Source organism: Phoenix dactylifera, chromosome 11 (genome assembly GCF_009389715.1).
Source record: "Phoenix dactylifera cultivar Barhee BC4 chromosome 11, palm_55x_up_171113_PBpolish2nd_filt_p, whole genome shotgun sequence".
Classification (NCBI taxonomy): domain Eukaryota; kingdom Viridiplantae; phylum Streptophyta; class Magnoliopsida; order Arecales; family Arecaceae; genus Phoenix; species Phoenix dactylifera.
The window spans coordinates 18,606,376-18,622,023 of record NC_052402.1 but is presented as its reverse complement, the minus strand read 5'-3'; the positions used below and the strand labels follow the sequence as shown (position 1 = coordinate 18,622,023).

The 15,648-nt window shown below is 46.8% G+C and overlaps 1 protein-coding gene across 1 annotated transcript; it reads left to right on the top strand.

Annotated features, from left to right (window-relative positions):
- The first annotated feature begins 4,044 nt into the window (after positions 1 to 4,044).
- Positions 4,045 to 5,232, top strand: LOC103697556 (ethylene-responsive transcription factor 4-like). The gene has a single exon (XM_008779440.4). It carries the CDS (start codon positions 4,254 to 4,256, stop codon positions 4,983 to 4,985), a length of 732 nt encoding a protein of 243 aa, XP_008777662.1. The 5' UTR covers positions 4,045 to 4,253; the 3' UTR covers positions 4,986 to 5,232.
- The last annotated feature ends 10,416 nt before the right edge of the window (positions 5,233 to 15,648 follow it).

Sequence of the window (15,648 nt, the reverse complement as noted above, 5' to 3'; positions counted from 1 at the left end):
ACGGCTTAATTTTCTTCCATGTGGGATATGTTTATTTTTCTTCATGTTCTTATATGCTTTTTTTTTTTTTTTGAAAAGGTTGTTCTTATATGCAATTTAAAGGCGGCCAGTATTTGCACTTCTGTGACATCAGTTCTGTTGCAGTAACCCATGGATCATTGTTTACATAGTGCTGACTTGATTAAGCATGTATTTAACTTTGCAAAGTTAAGGTTTTGCCATGGTGTCTGATATGTTGAGATCTGGAGGACAGAGAAATGTGTCATGGCTTATGCTAAGGGAATTTCATTATCAAATGCTAGGATACAAACAACAGAACAATTACTGCAAAAATATATAATCTCACCCAACATTGGCACCTACAATTTTTTTAGTCTGAACATGACACAAGCTAAAAACTTAGGCAATCGTAACTGAGAACAAATTAAGTATGGTTAAATTCCATAGGCAGGTCGGTAAAACTGCCTCTTCTTTTTGGAACTCCATTATTGGGGTTCAAGTGGTGCTAGGAGTCATGTTATGGCTAGACTGTTTGACTCTGTCATTTTTTCTTTGGTTTTAAATGTCCCACTTTTCTATATTTTTGCATTCTACTTTGTTAGCACTCATGCTCATCATAAGCAGGAAAGCATAGGGAAATCAATTGTGGTTCATCTAATGACTTGACGTACTGTTCTTTATCTTGACCCATCTATTGAGCAACTCATTACCAAGATTCATGCCAAGAATTAGTTTCATTACTTGCTTGGTGCTCGTTGTTCTTTGGTCCACCGTCTGGTCAAACGTAGGGTGTTGGACAATTTTGACCTACTTCAGAGTTGACCCAAGACAATTCCAGTGATCTATCCTACACCCTGAAACTGTAACCTCAATTCTCTTTATGTTGAACTACCTTGGTAGCTGCTACATTTGCCACTGTTCATAGGAATCATGTCATTTGCCATGGTGCAAGCCAAGGTTGAACGCATAAGCTTCATTTTATTAACCCTTTATTATTTTCCCCATGCATGACCAACTCCCAAGTCTGTCATGTGACTAAGTTTCGCATTTGGAGCAGCAGCACCTTTGCACTTATATCGCCTGGTCATCTTGTTTCAATCTCCAACTTAATTGAGTGTTATCAACCGAATGGCGCCCCTAAGTATCATCTGTTGTGCTTCGTCATACCTTAATTGCAGAGTTGTCTGCTTAGAATTTTTCACCTTAGTTTAGTGACATCCTCAATTTCCTTTGTGTGGCCTCATGTTTTCCAATTTCATGTGATAATTAGCTGTCCAAAAAGGATGAATGCTAGCGAGAGCACAATCCTGAACTCTGCCTTGATTCGTCTTTTGAATACATATACCAGGGAGGTGGCAAGCTGAGGTAGAAATATATGGGACATCAAGTTAGGTAACCATGATATGCATGATAATGTTATTTAACTGCACCTGTTACTGCTGATTGATCAGGAGGTGCCAAGGCTACAAAATGTTGAACAGGGACAAGGAGGATTATTAGGCCAAATAAATTGGATTTGTTTAAGTCAGATGTACGTGGATCAAGTTGACCTGCAGGGATACATACTTGGGCAGTTCAAGTTGGGCATGGCTTGGATCCATTCGCAGTAATGTGCTTTTAGTTTCTAGCTAAGACTGCATACTTGGTCGGCAAAGAGATGAGGGACTTGTAATGTGAACGTCCTCTGAAAAATTCAAAAGATGAGGGGGTTTAGAGAACTTTTATTATCGATCAGGCAGTTTTATGAAAAAGTGGTTGGTACACATAGACAATAACATGTGAAGCCAGAGGTGTTTTGATTAGATGACAAAAACAGAGATGAGTTAAAACATGATCTGTAAAATCAGAAACTCTGGAGTTTAAGTTGCATATTGAAATGGATGTTTATGAGACTTCATGTGCATAAGCTCTTAGAATTTTATTTAAACCCATCAAACTGGAATGATGTAAAATGTTACGAAATACAATATATTAGCATTTGCCTTCAGGAACAGAAAAACACTTTCTCACATATTGTCTGATGAAAACGAATTTTTTGTTCGAACTCTTCAATTACGATATCCATGAAGCCGACACTAAAGTAAATTATTATTTATGGCCATAAAAACTTAAGAAATGAATCACCATCATATTTTAATATTTAACTTTAGAATATCTTGACATATTACCTCATAAAATTGGATTTTTTTGTTCAGCCCTCAAAACACTTCAATTTTAATATGCACAAACCAAACACTCGAAGAAGTTTTTCTTTATACAAGGGTAGGAATAAAATTTGAATTTATTAACGAGCCTAATGCTTTACTATTTATATATCTGGATCCTAAGAATCTGGCGGTTTCTCCTGTTTGTGTACCATAGGAAGCCAAGTCACCAGACTTGCTGGCTTTCCAGGATGAAGGATTCAGTGCAACACGACACCAGACGTGCTAAGACCAGAGGCTACCGGCTACATTCGACGGATTGGTTGGTTGCCGAGAGAAGCCAAACTTTTTCCTCATTGGCTTAAAATCTAGTTCGTATTGGTTGCTTGAAGTCTTTAGGCTCAGAACTCCCACTCTCCCAGTCCATCAATTTCAGTAATCCAAAAATACAATAGCAACAATTCTGGGAAGCGCTAATCATATCGATTGGTCTCAACTTATGCGGAGATTATATTTATTAATCCTGCCTCGAAGATATCTAACAGGGTAATGTCACGGTCGATGAGGATGCTAATCCAACGCATTTACGGATGCAGCCATCTTTTCCACCCATCCACAAATGAAGCGTCCAAGCCAACGCCAGCGCTCGAGTTTCTACCATCAACCATCAACGTAGCTGTCACGTACCCCACCAGCCTCCCGAAATTTCCCCAGCACCGAAATCCCAACCCAACACACAAAGCACAAGATCTAACGACCGAGATCCCTCGTCTTCACGGCTTCACCACATCGAACCAAACCATCCCCTTCTCTCGCTGACACGTGGGTCCCACACGTGTGTGACATTGCCTGCTGGGCTGCCGGAACCGGATCTACCGGCCTACCAAATCCATCAACCGCGTGCCTGAGATACTGCCGGCCCCGAGATGCCTACCGCGTGTAAATCGCCCACGTGCCTCCCTCCCACTGGCTGCCACCGGGCGGAATTAAATAGGCGGCACGTAAGGACGGCAGCTCGCCCTCTCGGTCAAAGCATCCCTTTCCCACGTTTCTTGCCCTCGGAAGGGGTCAGCCTCACCGTCCCCCCATCTCTACCGTCCGTCCCTCCGTTCCTCCGTCCCCGATCGCGATCCAACGGCCGTCCACCCACCTCCACGGTAATAAATGGAAACAATAATTGCGTCCACCCACGCGGGGGACACCCGTCGGGGCGCACAGGGTTCCGCCACTCACCACGTGCCGCTCGAAGAGTGGAGCCGCGTACTAACTTCCGGTCCGAATTACACGGCTCTGCCGCGGGCCCCGCGCCCTACCGCCCGTTTCCTGATCCAAGTTACACGGCGCGAAAGAGGACGATGCCGACAGATGGCGGGCCCCACCTTCGGACTGGAGACGCCACGAGGACGCACCGTTATCGCCGTCTGCTCCCTACCGCGCCCCCGCCCCCGTCCCCGTCCCCGTCAACCCCTCGGCCGCCCGCCGCCCCGCCCCACAATTGACGGCCGTTATGAAGATAAGAGAGAGAAAGCCGCCCCAGGATTGCCGCGGACCACGTGTCTCGCTGGACCGAGCGCCGCGTACACCCGGATCCCCCATCAAAATTCACAAAATCTTTTGTATTATCTAACTACGCTACTTTTTGGATTCGCTGAGAACCGCGAGGAAAAGCGACCTGAAAAAAGAATCCCAGTGCCTGTGCGCTTCTCTGATTGGTCGACCCCTTCGACCCACCGGTTTGCAACGTCTTTCATTGGAGGTGCGCTCGCCTCTTGGTGGGCATAGTGAGGGCCATGTTAAAACCCCCACCACTCTCCGGACGAGCGAGGCGGCCAAGGACAGTCAAACTGCTGGTTGACTGCGCCGAATATTTTCAACTTCTCCGCTCCACCACTCTCTCTTTCCTCTCTCGCTCTCTCTAACCATCCGTCCGTCCATCAAACGTTCTCTCCTTCTATAAATTTTGTACCCCCTTCGCCTCCCTTTTAACTAACCCACCGCTTGTTCTTATTTGCAACCGCTTTCTTTCTAAGGGCGAGCTAAACGAAGAAAACGAAACAGAAAGGTAGAGAAGGAGAGGAAAAGGAGAGAGAGGTCTGAGGGATTTTTGGCATGGCGCCCAGAGAGAAGGCTAACGGCGCCGCCGCCGGGGGCGCAAGAGGCGTTGGGACCGGGGGAGCGGTTGCGGGAGGAGCGAAGGAGGTCCATTTTCGGGGAGTGAGGAAGAGGCCGTGGGGGAGGTACGCGGCGGAGATACGGGATCCCGGGAAGAAGAGCCGGGTGTGGCTGGGGACCTTCGACACCGCGGAGGAGGCCGCCAGGGCGTACGACGCCGCCGCTCGGGAATTCCGCGGATCCAAGGCGAAGACGAACTTTCCCTACCCGGACGCCTTCCAGAGCCCCAGCGGGGGCGGCGGAGGCGGTGGAGGAGCCGGGAGCCCGAGCAGCCAGAGCAGCACCGTCGAGTCCTCCAGCCGGGAGGCCGTAGTGCCACCGATGATGGCCCAGCCCCTTCTTCCCTCTCTCGATCTTGACCTCCTCCGCCGTGGCGCGCGGTTCCCCTTCCAGCCCTTCACGACGGCCGCCGCCTCTGCCGGCGTGCCGCATCCTTACTTCTTCTTCGACGCGTTTCTTAGATCGGACAAGGCGAGCCAGCAACGCCCGATGCTGGGCACGCCGGTGAACATGGCTGATTTCCAGACCCCGCTGGTCGGCGGCGTCCAGAGCGACTCGGACTCCTCGTCCGTCGTGGATTTGCACCCCCACCAGCCCTCTCCCCCGCCGCCTAACATGCTGCCGTTCCATCTGGATCTCAACCTTCCCCCTCCTTCGGAGATCGCCTGACCGGCTGTCGATCGCCGGCGGCTCGTCGCCGCTTCTTTGCTTGGGACGAAATTATTATTATTATTATTTTTTGTTTCCCTGTGCTTTTCTTGGAGAGCAAATCTATCTAGGAGAAACTTATGTAAATACTTGACTTTCTTTTTTTCTTTTTGAGTTCGATATCAGATCCGGAGATCCCAACTCGTTTGTAATTTCTCTCAGTTTATCCTTCTTCAATGGATTATGTCTAAATTACGTTAACGTTTTCATCCGAAATAAGTTTCTGCTTTCTTTATTACATTATGAATGTATACTAAGCGGTGGAGAAAACGCCGGCCGCTGCAATGAGAGCGTGGGTGCTGCGCAGGTGGCCGGCAAGATTTCCTCCTCGTGTTCGCCCTCAATTTCCTCCAATACTTTTCACCTTTCTGTTTCCTTTTTTTTTTCTTAATCTTTAATCAATGATAAATAATAAAAGAAATAATGACAATATAATACTAAATTAAATTCCATAAGATCATAGCGGTGGATCTGTCGCCGTCGATCCGCGGGCACGACCGAATCCCGAGTTGCTGCTTCGTGGGGGCACCACCAGAAAAGCGTGTTGACGACGCCTGTCTCGAGATCCGCAAGGAAAGGTGAGACACGCGTAAGCTGGCTGCCGCTCTGCTCGTAAAGCGACCCGTCCCCTCTCTCTTTCCTTTTTTTTTTTTTTTTTTTTCCTCCTTTGTTTCCCTCGCGCGTACGCGAGGCCAGCCGGCCCAACCCGACACGCCTTTATCCGGCTCTGCCGTCCCCTCCAACCAAACGATCTGGCCGCACGCGAATGGACGGGTGGGATGATTTTGCTTGGGGCGGTGGGGTTCTAAAGGAGCCGACATCGGTGGGGTCCCTCGGAGGAGAGGAGGGCATCCAGGAGCAGTAATTGCGCGGCGGCCGCTTTTGTGGGCCCCGGTCATCGTCGTCGGAATCTACGGAGAAGATTTCGCCCGTAACCCTCCTTGCTTGCCTTTTCCTATTCTTTATTTCAGGAATATTAAACAATTCCGTCCCTCCGGCCTTGGGAGAGGCGAGGACGGCGAGTCGTGCACGGAGGAGTGGGGCCCGGCGGGGGGCAGGAGGGAGTGACGGGCCATGACGTGGGGCGGGAGGACGGGCGGCTGTTGTGGGCGTCGTGGGTGGGGCCCAGATGCCCTGCCAGCTCAGCCCTCACGGCCCGCCGCCTGTCTTCTTCGCCTTTATTTAATTATAGAAAGAAGGTTGGATTGTGAATGCGGGATTTCTCGTGGTGGGTGACCGCGCCCGCACGCGCAAAAACGAACCGTTCGTCGGCGATGGGAATCCGCGCTTTTTGCGGGGCGGCGCGGTCCCCACGCCTACGGTGGCTCCCTCACTCTCTCTCTCTTGCGGGACCGGTGGAAAATTGAGTGGACACAACGGCCCGGAGTGAAACCGCGCACGTCGACCGTGGGTCCCGGCTGTTCCACCAATGGGTGCGCGGAAAGGATTGGGTTGGGGCCTGGTTGTAATTCTTGCCCTCCCATTTGGATCCCATCTTAGGGTTTATTTGGGTGATAGAACTGAAAAGTATATATAGGATTCATGGATTGGATACATACAAACAGCAAAATTATAAAATTACATACGGGCTAGTACTATATTCGTAAATACTCAAAAATAGTTTTGGAGTGGGTTGGCCTAAATATCATAGAGAGAACAAGGTCTCAACAAAATTTTTTTTCTCTCCTTATAAAATTTTGATCGAATTATTCCAAAGCTACTTTTAGGTATTTATAAATATAATCCTAACTAGCTTGTAATTTTATAATTTTGCTAGTTATATTAGTTCAACTCACGAATCATATATAATTTTTAGCCCAATCGTTAAAATAACCTTTAATTTGTTGGACATGCCTACCCTCTTGCATGTAAGCAAGAGGTTGTTATCATTAAAATCACCTCTACTTTGGTGTTAAAATCATAAATAATTGGTGTGATTTACAGGATTGCTATGGCTCGGGTTTCTTCAAGAAGGGAAAATTTTGAGATAAATGATCAACTTTTCATAACATTTGGAGGGTTTCAATGTTTTTGGGTTTGGATCAAGATATAAACTCATGGTCCAGTAGCTACAGCCTTCCAAAATTAGCAAGGATATTTTATAGGTGTTACTATATCACTAATTTTCATAATATTTTTTATTTTAGTTTTATTTTTCTTTTGGGAACTAGAGTGGATGGAATTCCAATAAAAAAAAGAATAGGTGTTTTTTGCTTATATATCCTTCTAAATATTGATGCATAAATACCCTTCTAAAATTAATATTTACATATATATCTTTATAAAATACTTGTTTTATGTGTGTACCTTTTCTTTTTCTTTTTTCTTGCATATGTGCCCACACCATCTCATGCCGTCAAAAAATTAGCAGTTTAAAATTAAAAATAATTGAAATACCCTCAATGGGTAGTTATGCAAAAAGAAATATTTATAAGTGAATACATGCAAATAACAATTTTGCAAGAGTATTCATGCAATTTCAAAAATCTAAGAAGGTTTACATGCAAAAAAAATCTAACTTAATTTTTTCTATTTCACCTTGTTTTAATACTCGAATTTATCTAGTACAACTTCTCAGTATTTTCTATAAAATTATTGCTCAAGAAAAAAATTGATTCGACAATTAGATAACAAAAAGACTTACGAAAGTTTTTTCACTAATTATGAGATTATTTTACTTTATTCTTCTTCATTTATAATAACTACCAAGGTTCGCTATCTCGCTAACGGACCCAGTACCGGTGCCACACTAGCACAATAAGGTATAGTACGGTACGAAATTTTTTTGGCGTACCAAGTGTCGATACACCATCCGCATCGGATATCGGTACCGATACCGAACTGGTATGATATGCTCCGTACCATCTAGTTCGGGTCATTACGCCATACCATGACAACCACTGTATCTTATTTTATCGAAACATTGCTTGTAATATTTATTGTTATAGATGCATATATAACGACATGTGTTAGAATATAGAAAAGAAATTAGAATTTCTTAAAAGCATACGATAGATTGCCATGATAAAGTTTCCTTGCTACTGCTATGCTCATGGAAGGAAGAACAACATCAATCATTCTCTAGCAAAATTATTGAAGAACTTTACATCCCTTCAGGCCTATTAACAATTTCTGCGGCCATATGGTAGAAAACCACTTCTTACGTTGTGTACCTTAAGCCACTTTTCTTTAGAGCTTCAATTTTTTAGAAGAAGAAAAAATCTAGTATATGCGTGCCATCTTGTCGCAATAATGCTAAATCAGCTACCAGCCTGCACAAGAGAATTTTTTTGGCTCTAAAAGATAAATATTGCAATTTCATGCACAAAAAGATAAATGTTGCAAATCTAGCACAATACTTTTTTTAAATAATTCATAAAGCTAGAGGTAGGACCCGACCATCTTAATGTAAAAAAGGATACGATGAAGAATTGTCTATGGTGGAGAGGGAATCGAAAGAATAGTTTAGATTCCAGACAGAAAAATAAAAGAGAGGATCAAGAGAGATCGAAAAATTTGTAAAGAAAGTAGAGATATTAATTTTCGGCAAAATTCATTAACCTATTACCAATTTTAGGGGTAAAAAGATAATTTCATAATTTTAATTAATTTTAAATTTAAATAAATATAATTTTGGTTAATCACGTCAACTGAATCGCTATGTTAGAGGTATTCATGCAAAAATAGTATTTTGTGAGGACTTGCATATAAATATCGATTTGGAGGGTATTCATGTAAATTTTAATATTTAGAAGGGTATTTATGCAAAAATCCAAACAAAATTACATGCATACCCTTCAAAATATATGAAATTACATGAATATCCTCTAAAATTGCTATTTGTATGTGATGGGTAAAAAAGTGGATCACCCAACGCATAGGGTTAAAACACCCAAATCTGACAGTAAGCCTAGCCTCGGCGAACGTGATCTCAGTAAGTATGATCTTGGTAAGCATGGTCTCGGGCGAGCGTGATCTCGGTCTCGGTTAACCAAAGCTTGATTGACCTTGAGACCATGGATGACCTAGTCAGAAGCTGAGATCGAACCCAACTCCACCGAAAATCAAGCCGGTCTCTAAATCAGAGCGTCTGCATAAAGAAGGAATCACCAAATCCTCCATATTCGGGATTAAATCCCGCAGTTTCCACCACAAGAGCTGTCAAATTTGAATCTTTGCAATCTTAACCGATTGCCAGCTAGCCTAAAATTTCATGCCATCCGATTGCGAATAACCACCACACCCCTTCCTATAAACAGGGGGGAACTCCGGGGAGAGAGGAACTTCTCCCTCTCAATAAAAAGATTTCTCCATTAAAATATCTATAAATCCTCTCTGACTTAAGCATCGGAAGGCTTTCGCTGGATCCCCGGGCCTAGGCTTCTTGCAGGTTTGCCGTAGATAGCCATCTGCCACCGCCTGCGGCAGAATCTCCTCCTCCTGGTTCCGTTCACCCCCGGATCCAATTTCCAGCAATAATAGTTGGTGCTAGAGGAAGGGCCCTGCCGATACTTCTCTACATGAATCCTTCCCGCTGGGGGGTAGTGTTGGGGGGCGGATGAGGGACTCGAGATTTTAGTCCCACATTGGAAAAGTAGCGGAAAGGATTATGCCTTATAAGGAGGGGCCACCCATTTCCTTCCAGAGGGCCCTTTTAAGAAGGACAAAGCCGTGAGGGGAATATTGCCCATCAAGAGCTGCGCACGATGTAAAGCACGTGCGTACTTTTCCAAAGCGGGGAATATTGCCCATCAAAAGTTGCATAAGATGTAAAGCACGTGTATACTTCCCCAAAGCGGACAATACCTCTAGTCGAGATGCAGTCATATGTATATTCTTATAAAAATTTCTTTTTGCATGTTTACCCGTTAACGGTATTTTCATTATTTCAATTTTAAAATGTTAATTTCTTAACAATGTTAGATGGCATGGTACATTCGCAACAAAAAGAAAAAAACAAGGGTATACATAGAAAACAAGTGTTTGGGAGGATATTTACATAAATTCGAATATTTAGAAAGATATATATGCAAAAAATCTAAAAATATATAAAAATTAAATTGGAACCCAACCGTTAGCATCGAACATCCAATAATACGACCAACTCAGCTGGAAACCCTCCCGTCTTGTCTAATATGAACATATCTCACTTTTTTTTTTTGAGAAAAATGAAGGCTCTGTGGTATGCCACCCATCTAAAACTAGTAAGTAAAAAAATATAATGCCATAACAAAGCTAAAATCAAGGGATATTTATGAATCGTAAAAACTAGTTTGATTTTGAGATTTTGTATGTGTTGCTGGAAAATGGACCCAGGGGCGACCAGTGGCTGAGAAAGAGAGAGCTCCGGCAAGAGATGGTGGGTGGCGGTCCGTCGGCGGGCGGCGTCCTTCGGGGGACCTGCAAAAAGCCGGTGGCCGGAGTTTCCGGCGCTGGCCCTCCGATGCTTAAGTCAGAGGGGGCTAATGTGTAAGGGGAGAAAGATTATCCTCTCTAGTTTTGTAGAGTCCAGCCCCTTTCTAAGAGAAAGAGGTTTCCCTTTTATAGGAGGAATACAGGGTTACCTGTGATGTGACCGAACGAATTAAATGAGTTACCGTCATGATTGAGTGTGGTTATCTGAATTAATACGTTGCCGTGGAGGACGGAACTGGAGCCAATGAGTTGTTGTGGTGACCGGACGTAGTTGAGTGAGTTGCCGTGGATGGCCTGAGATTTTGAGTAATCCGAAGATCCGTGGAAACCATGCGTATTAATTGTTGACAGTCGTAGCAGGGTATGGTCCCTGGTTGATGTGGCGTGGCGTGGCCGGCAAGCAAAGCATGGTACGGCGAGACTGCTGCAGGGCGTGGCCGCAGCATGTGGACGACGAGCTCGATCTTCTGAACTCGGCTCGGCCTGCATGGGCTCGGCTTGTTTGAGCTCGGCCTTCTGAGATCGGCCTGCATGAGCTCGGTCTTCTGAGCTCGGTCTGCATGAGCTCGGCCTGCATGAGCTTGGCCTTCTAAGCTCAGTCTGCATTAGCTCGGCTCGGCCTGCATGAGCTCGGCCTGCTTGAGCTCAGCCTTCTGAGCTCGGTCTGCATGAGCTCAGCTTGGCTGCTTGAGCTCGGCCTTCTGAGCTCGGTCTGCATGAGCTCGGCTTGGCCTGCATGAGCTCGTCCTACTTGAGCTCGGTCTGCATGAGCTCGGCTCGGCCTGCATGAGCTCGGTCTGCATGAGCTCGGCTCGCATGAGGTCAGGCTTGCTGTCGGATTTGGGTGCTTTAATTGTACTTGTAGGGTGGTCCATTTTTTCCCCCAACACTACTCCCTAACTTCCGAGTTCGAGCTGCTTTTTGGCTCGGGCGAAGGAAGTAGTCCAGTCGTCGATCGTCCTGTAATATAGCCAAATGTCTATGGAGATGTATGTGTTAAGTAGGGTGTACCTCTCGTGCAGTCGGAGCTAACGGCCTTAAGCTGAGCTGTCCAAGCGGAGCTAAGCGACTTTGCTCTGAGATCTACTTCAACAGCCTTCTTTGGCTTGTGGTCGACTCAGCAGGGTGCCCCCACTCAGATCGGGGCGTGTTGTCGTAGGAGGCATTGAATGGCGTTGAAGGACGTCGAATAGCGTCGAATGGCGTGGAAATGGCGTCGAATGTCGTCGAAGTGGTGTCGGATGTCGTCAAAGTGGCGTCGAAGGGCGTCGAATGGCGTCGAATGTCGTCGAATGGCGCCGAATGTCATCGAAGGGCGTCGAATTGGCATCCCGAGCTTGGTCGGGGCATCATTGGAGACACATACAGGAGACGGACTTCGTCCGTTGGCGATCGTGCACCCTTATTCAGAGAGGGGCGACGTTGGAGATAGAGATACCCGTAGTAGGTCGTTTTTTGGATTCTCCGACCTAAAAATAGATAAAATATTGAAATTATTTGAAGCCAAAGTGGCATCCTGTACCTTTTGGAAATATTTTGATAGCTCTCGAGCTTCCAAGTCCCTCAGGACTTGGCTTAGCACCGGCCTTCTGAGGTTGGCCTTTGGAGCTCGTTCTTCTGAGCTCGGTCTGCATGAGCTCGTCTCGGCCTGCATGAGCTCGATCTTCTGAGCTCGGCTGCATTAGCTCGGTCTGCATGAGCTCGGCTCGGCCTACATGAGCTCGGTCTTCTGAGCTCGGCTCGGCCTGCATGAGCTCGGTCTTCTGAGCTCGACCTTCTGAGCTTAGCTACATGAGCTCGGCCTGCATGAGCTCGGCTCGGCCTGCATGAGCTCGACTCGGCCTGCATGAGCTCGGCCTTCTGGACCATGAGAGGATTTAACTTCATAGTACTTTCTTGGGGTGGAATCTCCTGTGAATCTAGCTAGAGGAGCGCTCATCCTTTGGAAGGCATTACAAAATAAGGCATCGGCCGAGCTTTCATTATGTACTAAAATCATTTTTAAAGCCTTGCAATGATGAAGGAAATAGCTACAGCGTCGTCATAAAATTCTTTGGTCTTCATCGGAAAAGGAGATGACTTTCGCAATGCACGGATGCTTTGGGAAAACTCCTTCTTCCGAGCTCGATGCTTCAGGCGCCTCTACTCGCCCGTCCTCTGATGATATTGTTGATGCCCGCGAGAGGTCAGTTGTTGCCCCGCTCCTCACGTGGCACTGGGCTCTCTCATGTAGGCATGATCATGGACAAAACAACTCAACCAACCTCGGCGGACAAGTGCCTCGATCTTATCACGGAGCTCGTAGCAATCCTCTGTATCATGGCCGCGATCTCGGTGGAAGTGGCAGTACTTTTTCGAGTGCTTTCGTGACTCTGTCGGTCGCATCCTCAATGGAGGTCGGAGGTAGCCCGGACCCTTAATCTCCGTGAGGATCTCTGCTCGGGTGGATGTGAGGGGAGTGTATGCCTGAAACTTTTGGAGGAGAGACCTCGAGTGAGCTAGGCTCTTGGGCCAAGGAGGCTCTTTCTCATGCCAGGGGAATCTGCTGCTTGGTTGGGAGCGCTTCTCGTGGCGCGTCTTCTGCATCTTGGCAGGTCGTTCGGCTGCCTCCTGCCGAGAGGCCATGGCTTCCTCAGCCTTGGCGTACTTGCGAGCTCAGGCCAACATTTCAATAAAGTTGGCGGGGAAGCTCTTCTCGATGGAGAAGAGAAATTTGTAAAACCGAGCTCTAATCTTCAATGCCGACATGGCGATTGACCGGTCGAGATCGCGAACCTCCCATGTAGCCGAGGTAAAGCGACTGATGTAGTCTTTTAAGGATTCTCCCTCCTTCTGCTTGATGGCGAAGAGGAAGTTTGAGGTCCGGCGCTGACGCATGCTAGCGGTAAAATGGGTGGCGAACTACCTGCCCAGCTGTTCAAAGGAGAGAATCGAGCTGGGCTTTAGTCCGGAGAACCAAAGACGAGCTGCCTTGTGGAGAGTCGCTGGGAAGGCTTTGTAGAGTAGAGCGTCTGTGGCTCCTTGGAGTGTCATAAGGGCCTTGTAGCTCTCCAAATGATCCAAAGGATCAGATGAGCCATCATATGGCTCAATCTATGGCATCTTGAACCTCTGGGGGATTGACTCATCTATGATCCATTGAGGGAATGGAGACTCTGTTGTAAAGTCAAGGTCGGCGTCTCGCTTTGGGCCTCGGTCTTGAAGCATCTGTATCTGTCGCTCCAAGTCCTCGACTTTTCTGCCGAGCTCGGGTGGGGCTTCTGTTGCAGTTTAGTATGGGGCAGACCCCGCCTCAAATGGGTGCTCCCGTACTCGAGGCGTTAGGCTTCGGCGCGAGCTCTCAGGATAATGGATGCGGACAAGCCCTCCCGGCTTGGGGATCGAGCTCGGTGGGAGCTTCGGTGGTGGCGACGCTCTACAGAGAAATGACGCTGCGAGCGGTGTACTGAGGACTCATGCTCGTGAGGAGAGAGTAGAGGTTGATCTTCTACTTGCTGTAGGCCTTGAACGACCGCAGTGAGTGCTTGGACTCATTGAACAAGCAGGTTGAACTGCTCTGGTTGAACTTGGGGGACTGGATCCGCCGGAGGCCTTGGTGATGGATTCTGGATTAAGTGTCCGGGACTTGGTACGCGATGCCGGAGGCGTTAGAGGCTTCCTTACTCCTTAGCTTCATGGCCACGACTCGGGCCCTTCCTTTAGTGCCAACTGTTGCTGAAAATTGAACCTGGGGGTGACCAGTGGCTGAGAAGGAGGGAGCTCCGGCAAGAGATGGCGGGTGGCGGTCCGTCGGCAGGCGACGTCCTTCGGACGACCTGCAAAAAGCCGGTGGCCGGGGTTTCCGGCACCGGCCCTCCGATACTTAAGTCAGAGGAGGCTAATGTGTAAGGGGAGAGAGATTATCCTCTCTAGTTTTGTAGAGTCCAGCCCCTTTCTAAGAGGGAGAGGTTTCCTTTTTATAGGAGGGATACATGGTTACCTGTGATGTGACCGGGCGAATTAAATGAGTTACCGTCATGATTGAGTGTGGTCATCTGAATTAATGCGTTGCCGTGGAGGACGGAACTGGAGCCAATGAGTTGTTGTGGGTGACCGGACGTAGTTGAGTGAGTCGCCGTGGATGGCCTAAGATTTTGAGTAACCCAGAGATCCGTGGAGACCATGCGCAATAATTGTTGACAGTCGTAGTAGGGTATGGTCCCTGGTTGATGTGTCGTGGCATGGCCGGCAAGCAAAGCATGGTACGGCGAGACTGCTGCAGGGCGTGGCCGCAGCATGTGAACGACGAGCTCGATCTTCTGAGCTCGGCCTGCTTGAGCTCGGCTCAGCTTGCATGAGCTCGGCTTGCTTGAGCTCGGCCTTCTGAGCTCGGCTTGCATGAGCTCGGCCTTCTGAGCTCGGCCTGCATGAGCTCGGCCTGCTTGAGCTCGGCCTTCTGATCTAGGTCTGCATAAGCTCGGCTCGGCCTGCTTGAGCTCGGCCTTCTGAGCTCGGTCTGCATGAGCTCGGCTCGCATGAGGTCAGGCTTGCTGTCGGATTTGGGTGCTTTAATTGTACTTGTGGGGTGATCCATTTTTCCCCCCAACAGTATGCACTAGTTAGCTTCACCCTAAATTCAGCTGCAGATGTACAATTAATTGTTAAGATAGTGAAATGCATTTAATCGATGGACATGAAAATTACTCCTGAAAATAACATATACACGTGCACTTTTAAGATCCACGCGATGCGTAAGTATATATTTCAAAAGTGTGCTTAAACATGGAATAGGAGGTTGTTTTCAAGCACAGTAGCAGCACCTATCATTCAGTCATTTTATGTTAATTTATATATAGCAAAATATAGTAGTAATTAGTTATCTATTTTAAGTGAATAATAGCTATAGCTGACCTTGTATAGTTGGCCACTTTGCTCAAAAATCTAGTAATTAGCCTCATTCAAGACCATATCCAAAAACTAAGATCCGTGATTTAAATATCAGCCTCATTCAAGACCATATCCCCAAGTTGGTTTGGTTTGGATCTTCAAAATTAGGGATGATGCAATCAGATTTAAAACAAAGTTGATCCACCCATCATTGTTTAGTTAAAGTATCCAACTTTTACAAGCTATATCTAAAGAGACTGACCCAGACTTGCAGTCCAGAAACTTAAATTATTAGTAGGAGGGCCGACTTAGGCTAATAAACCTACGTGATACCTCTTTTACT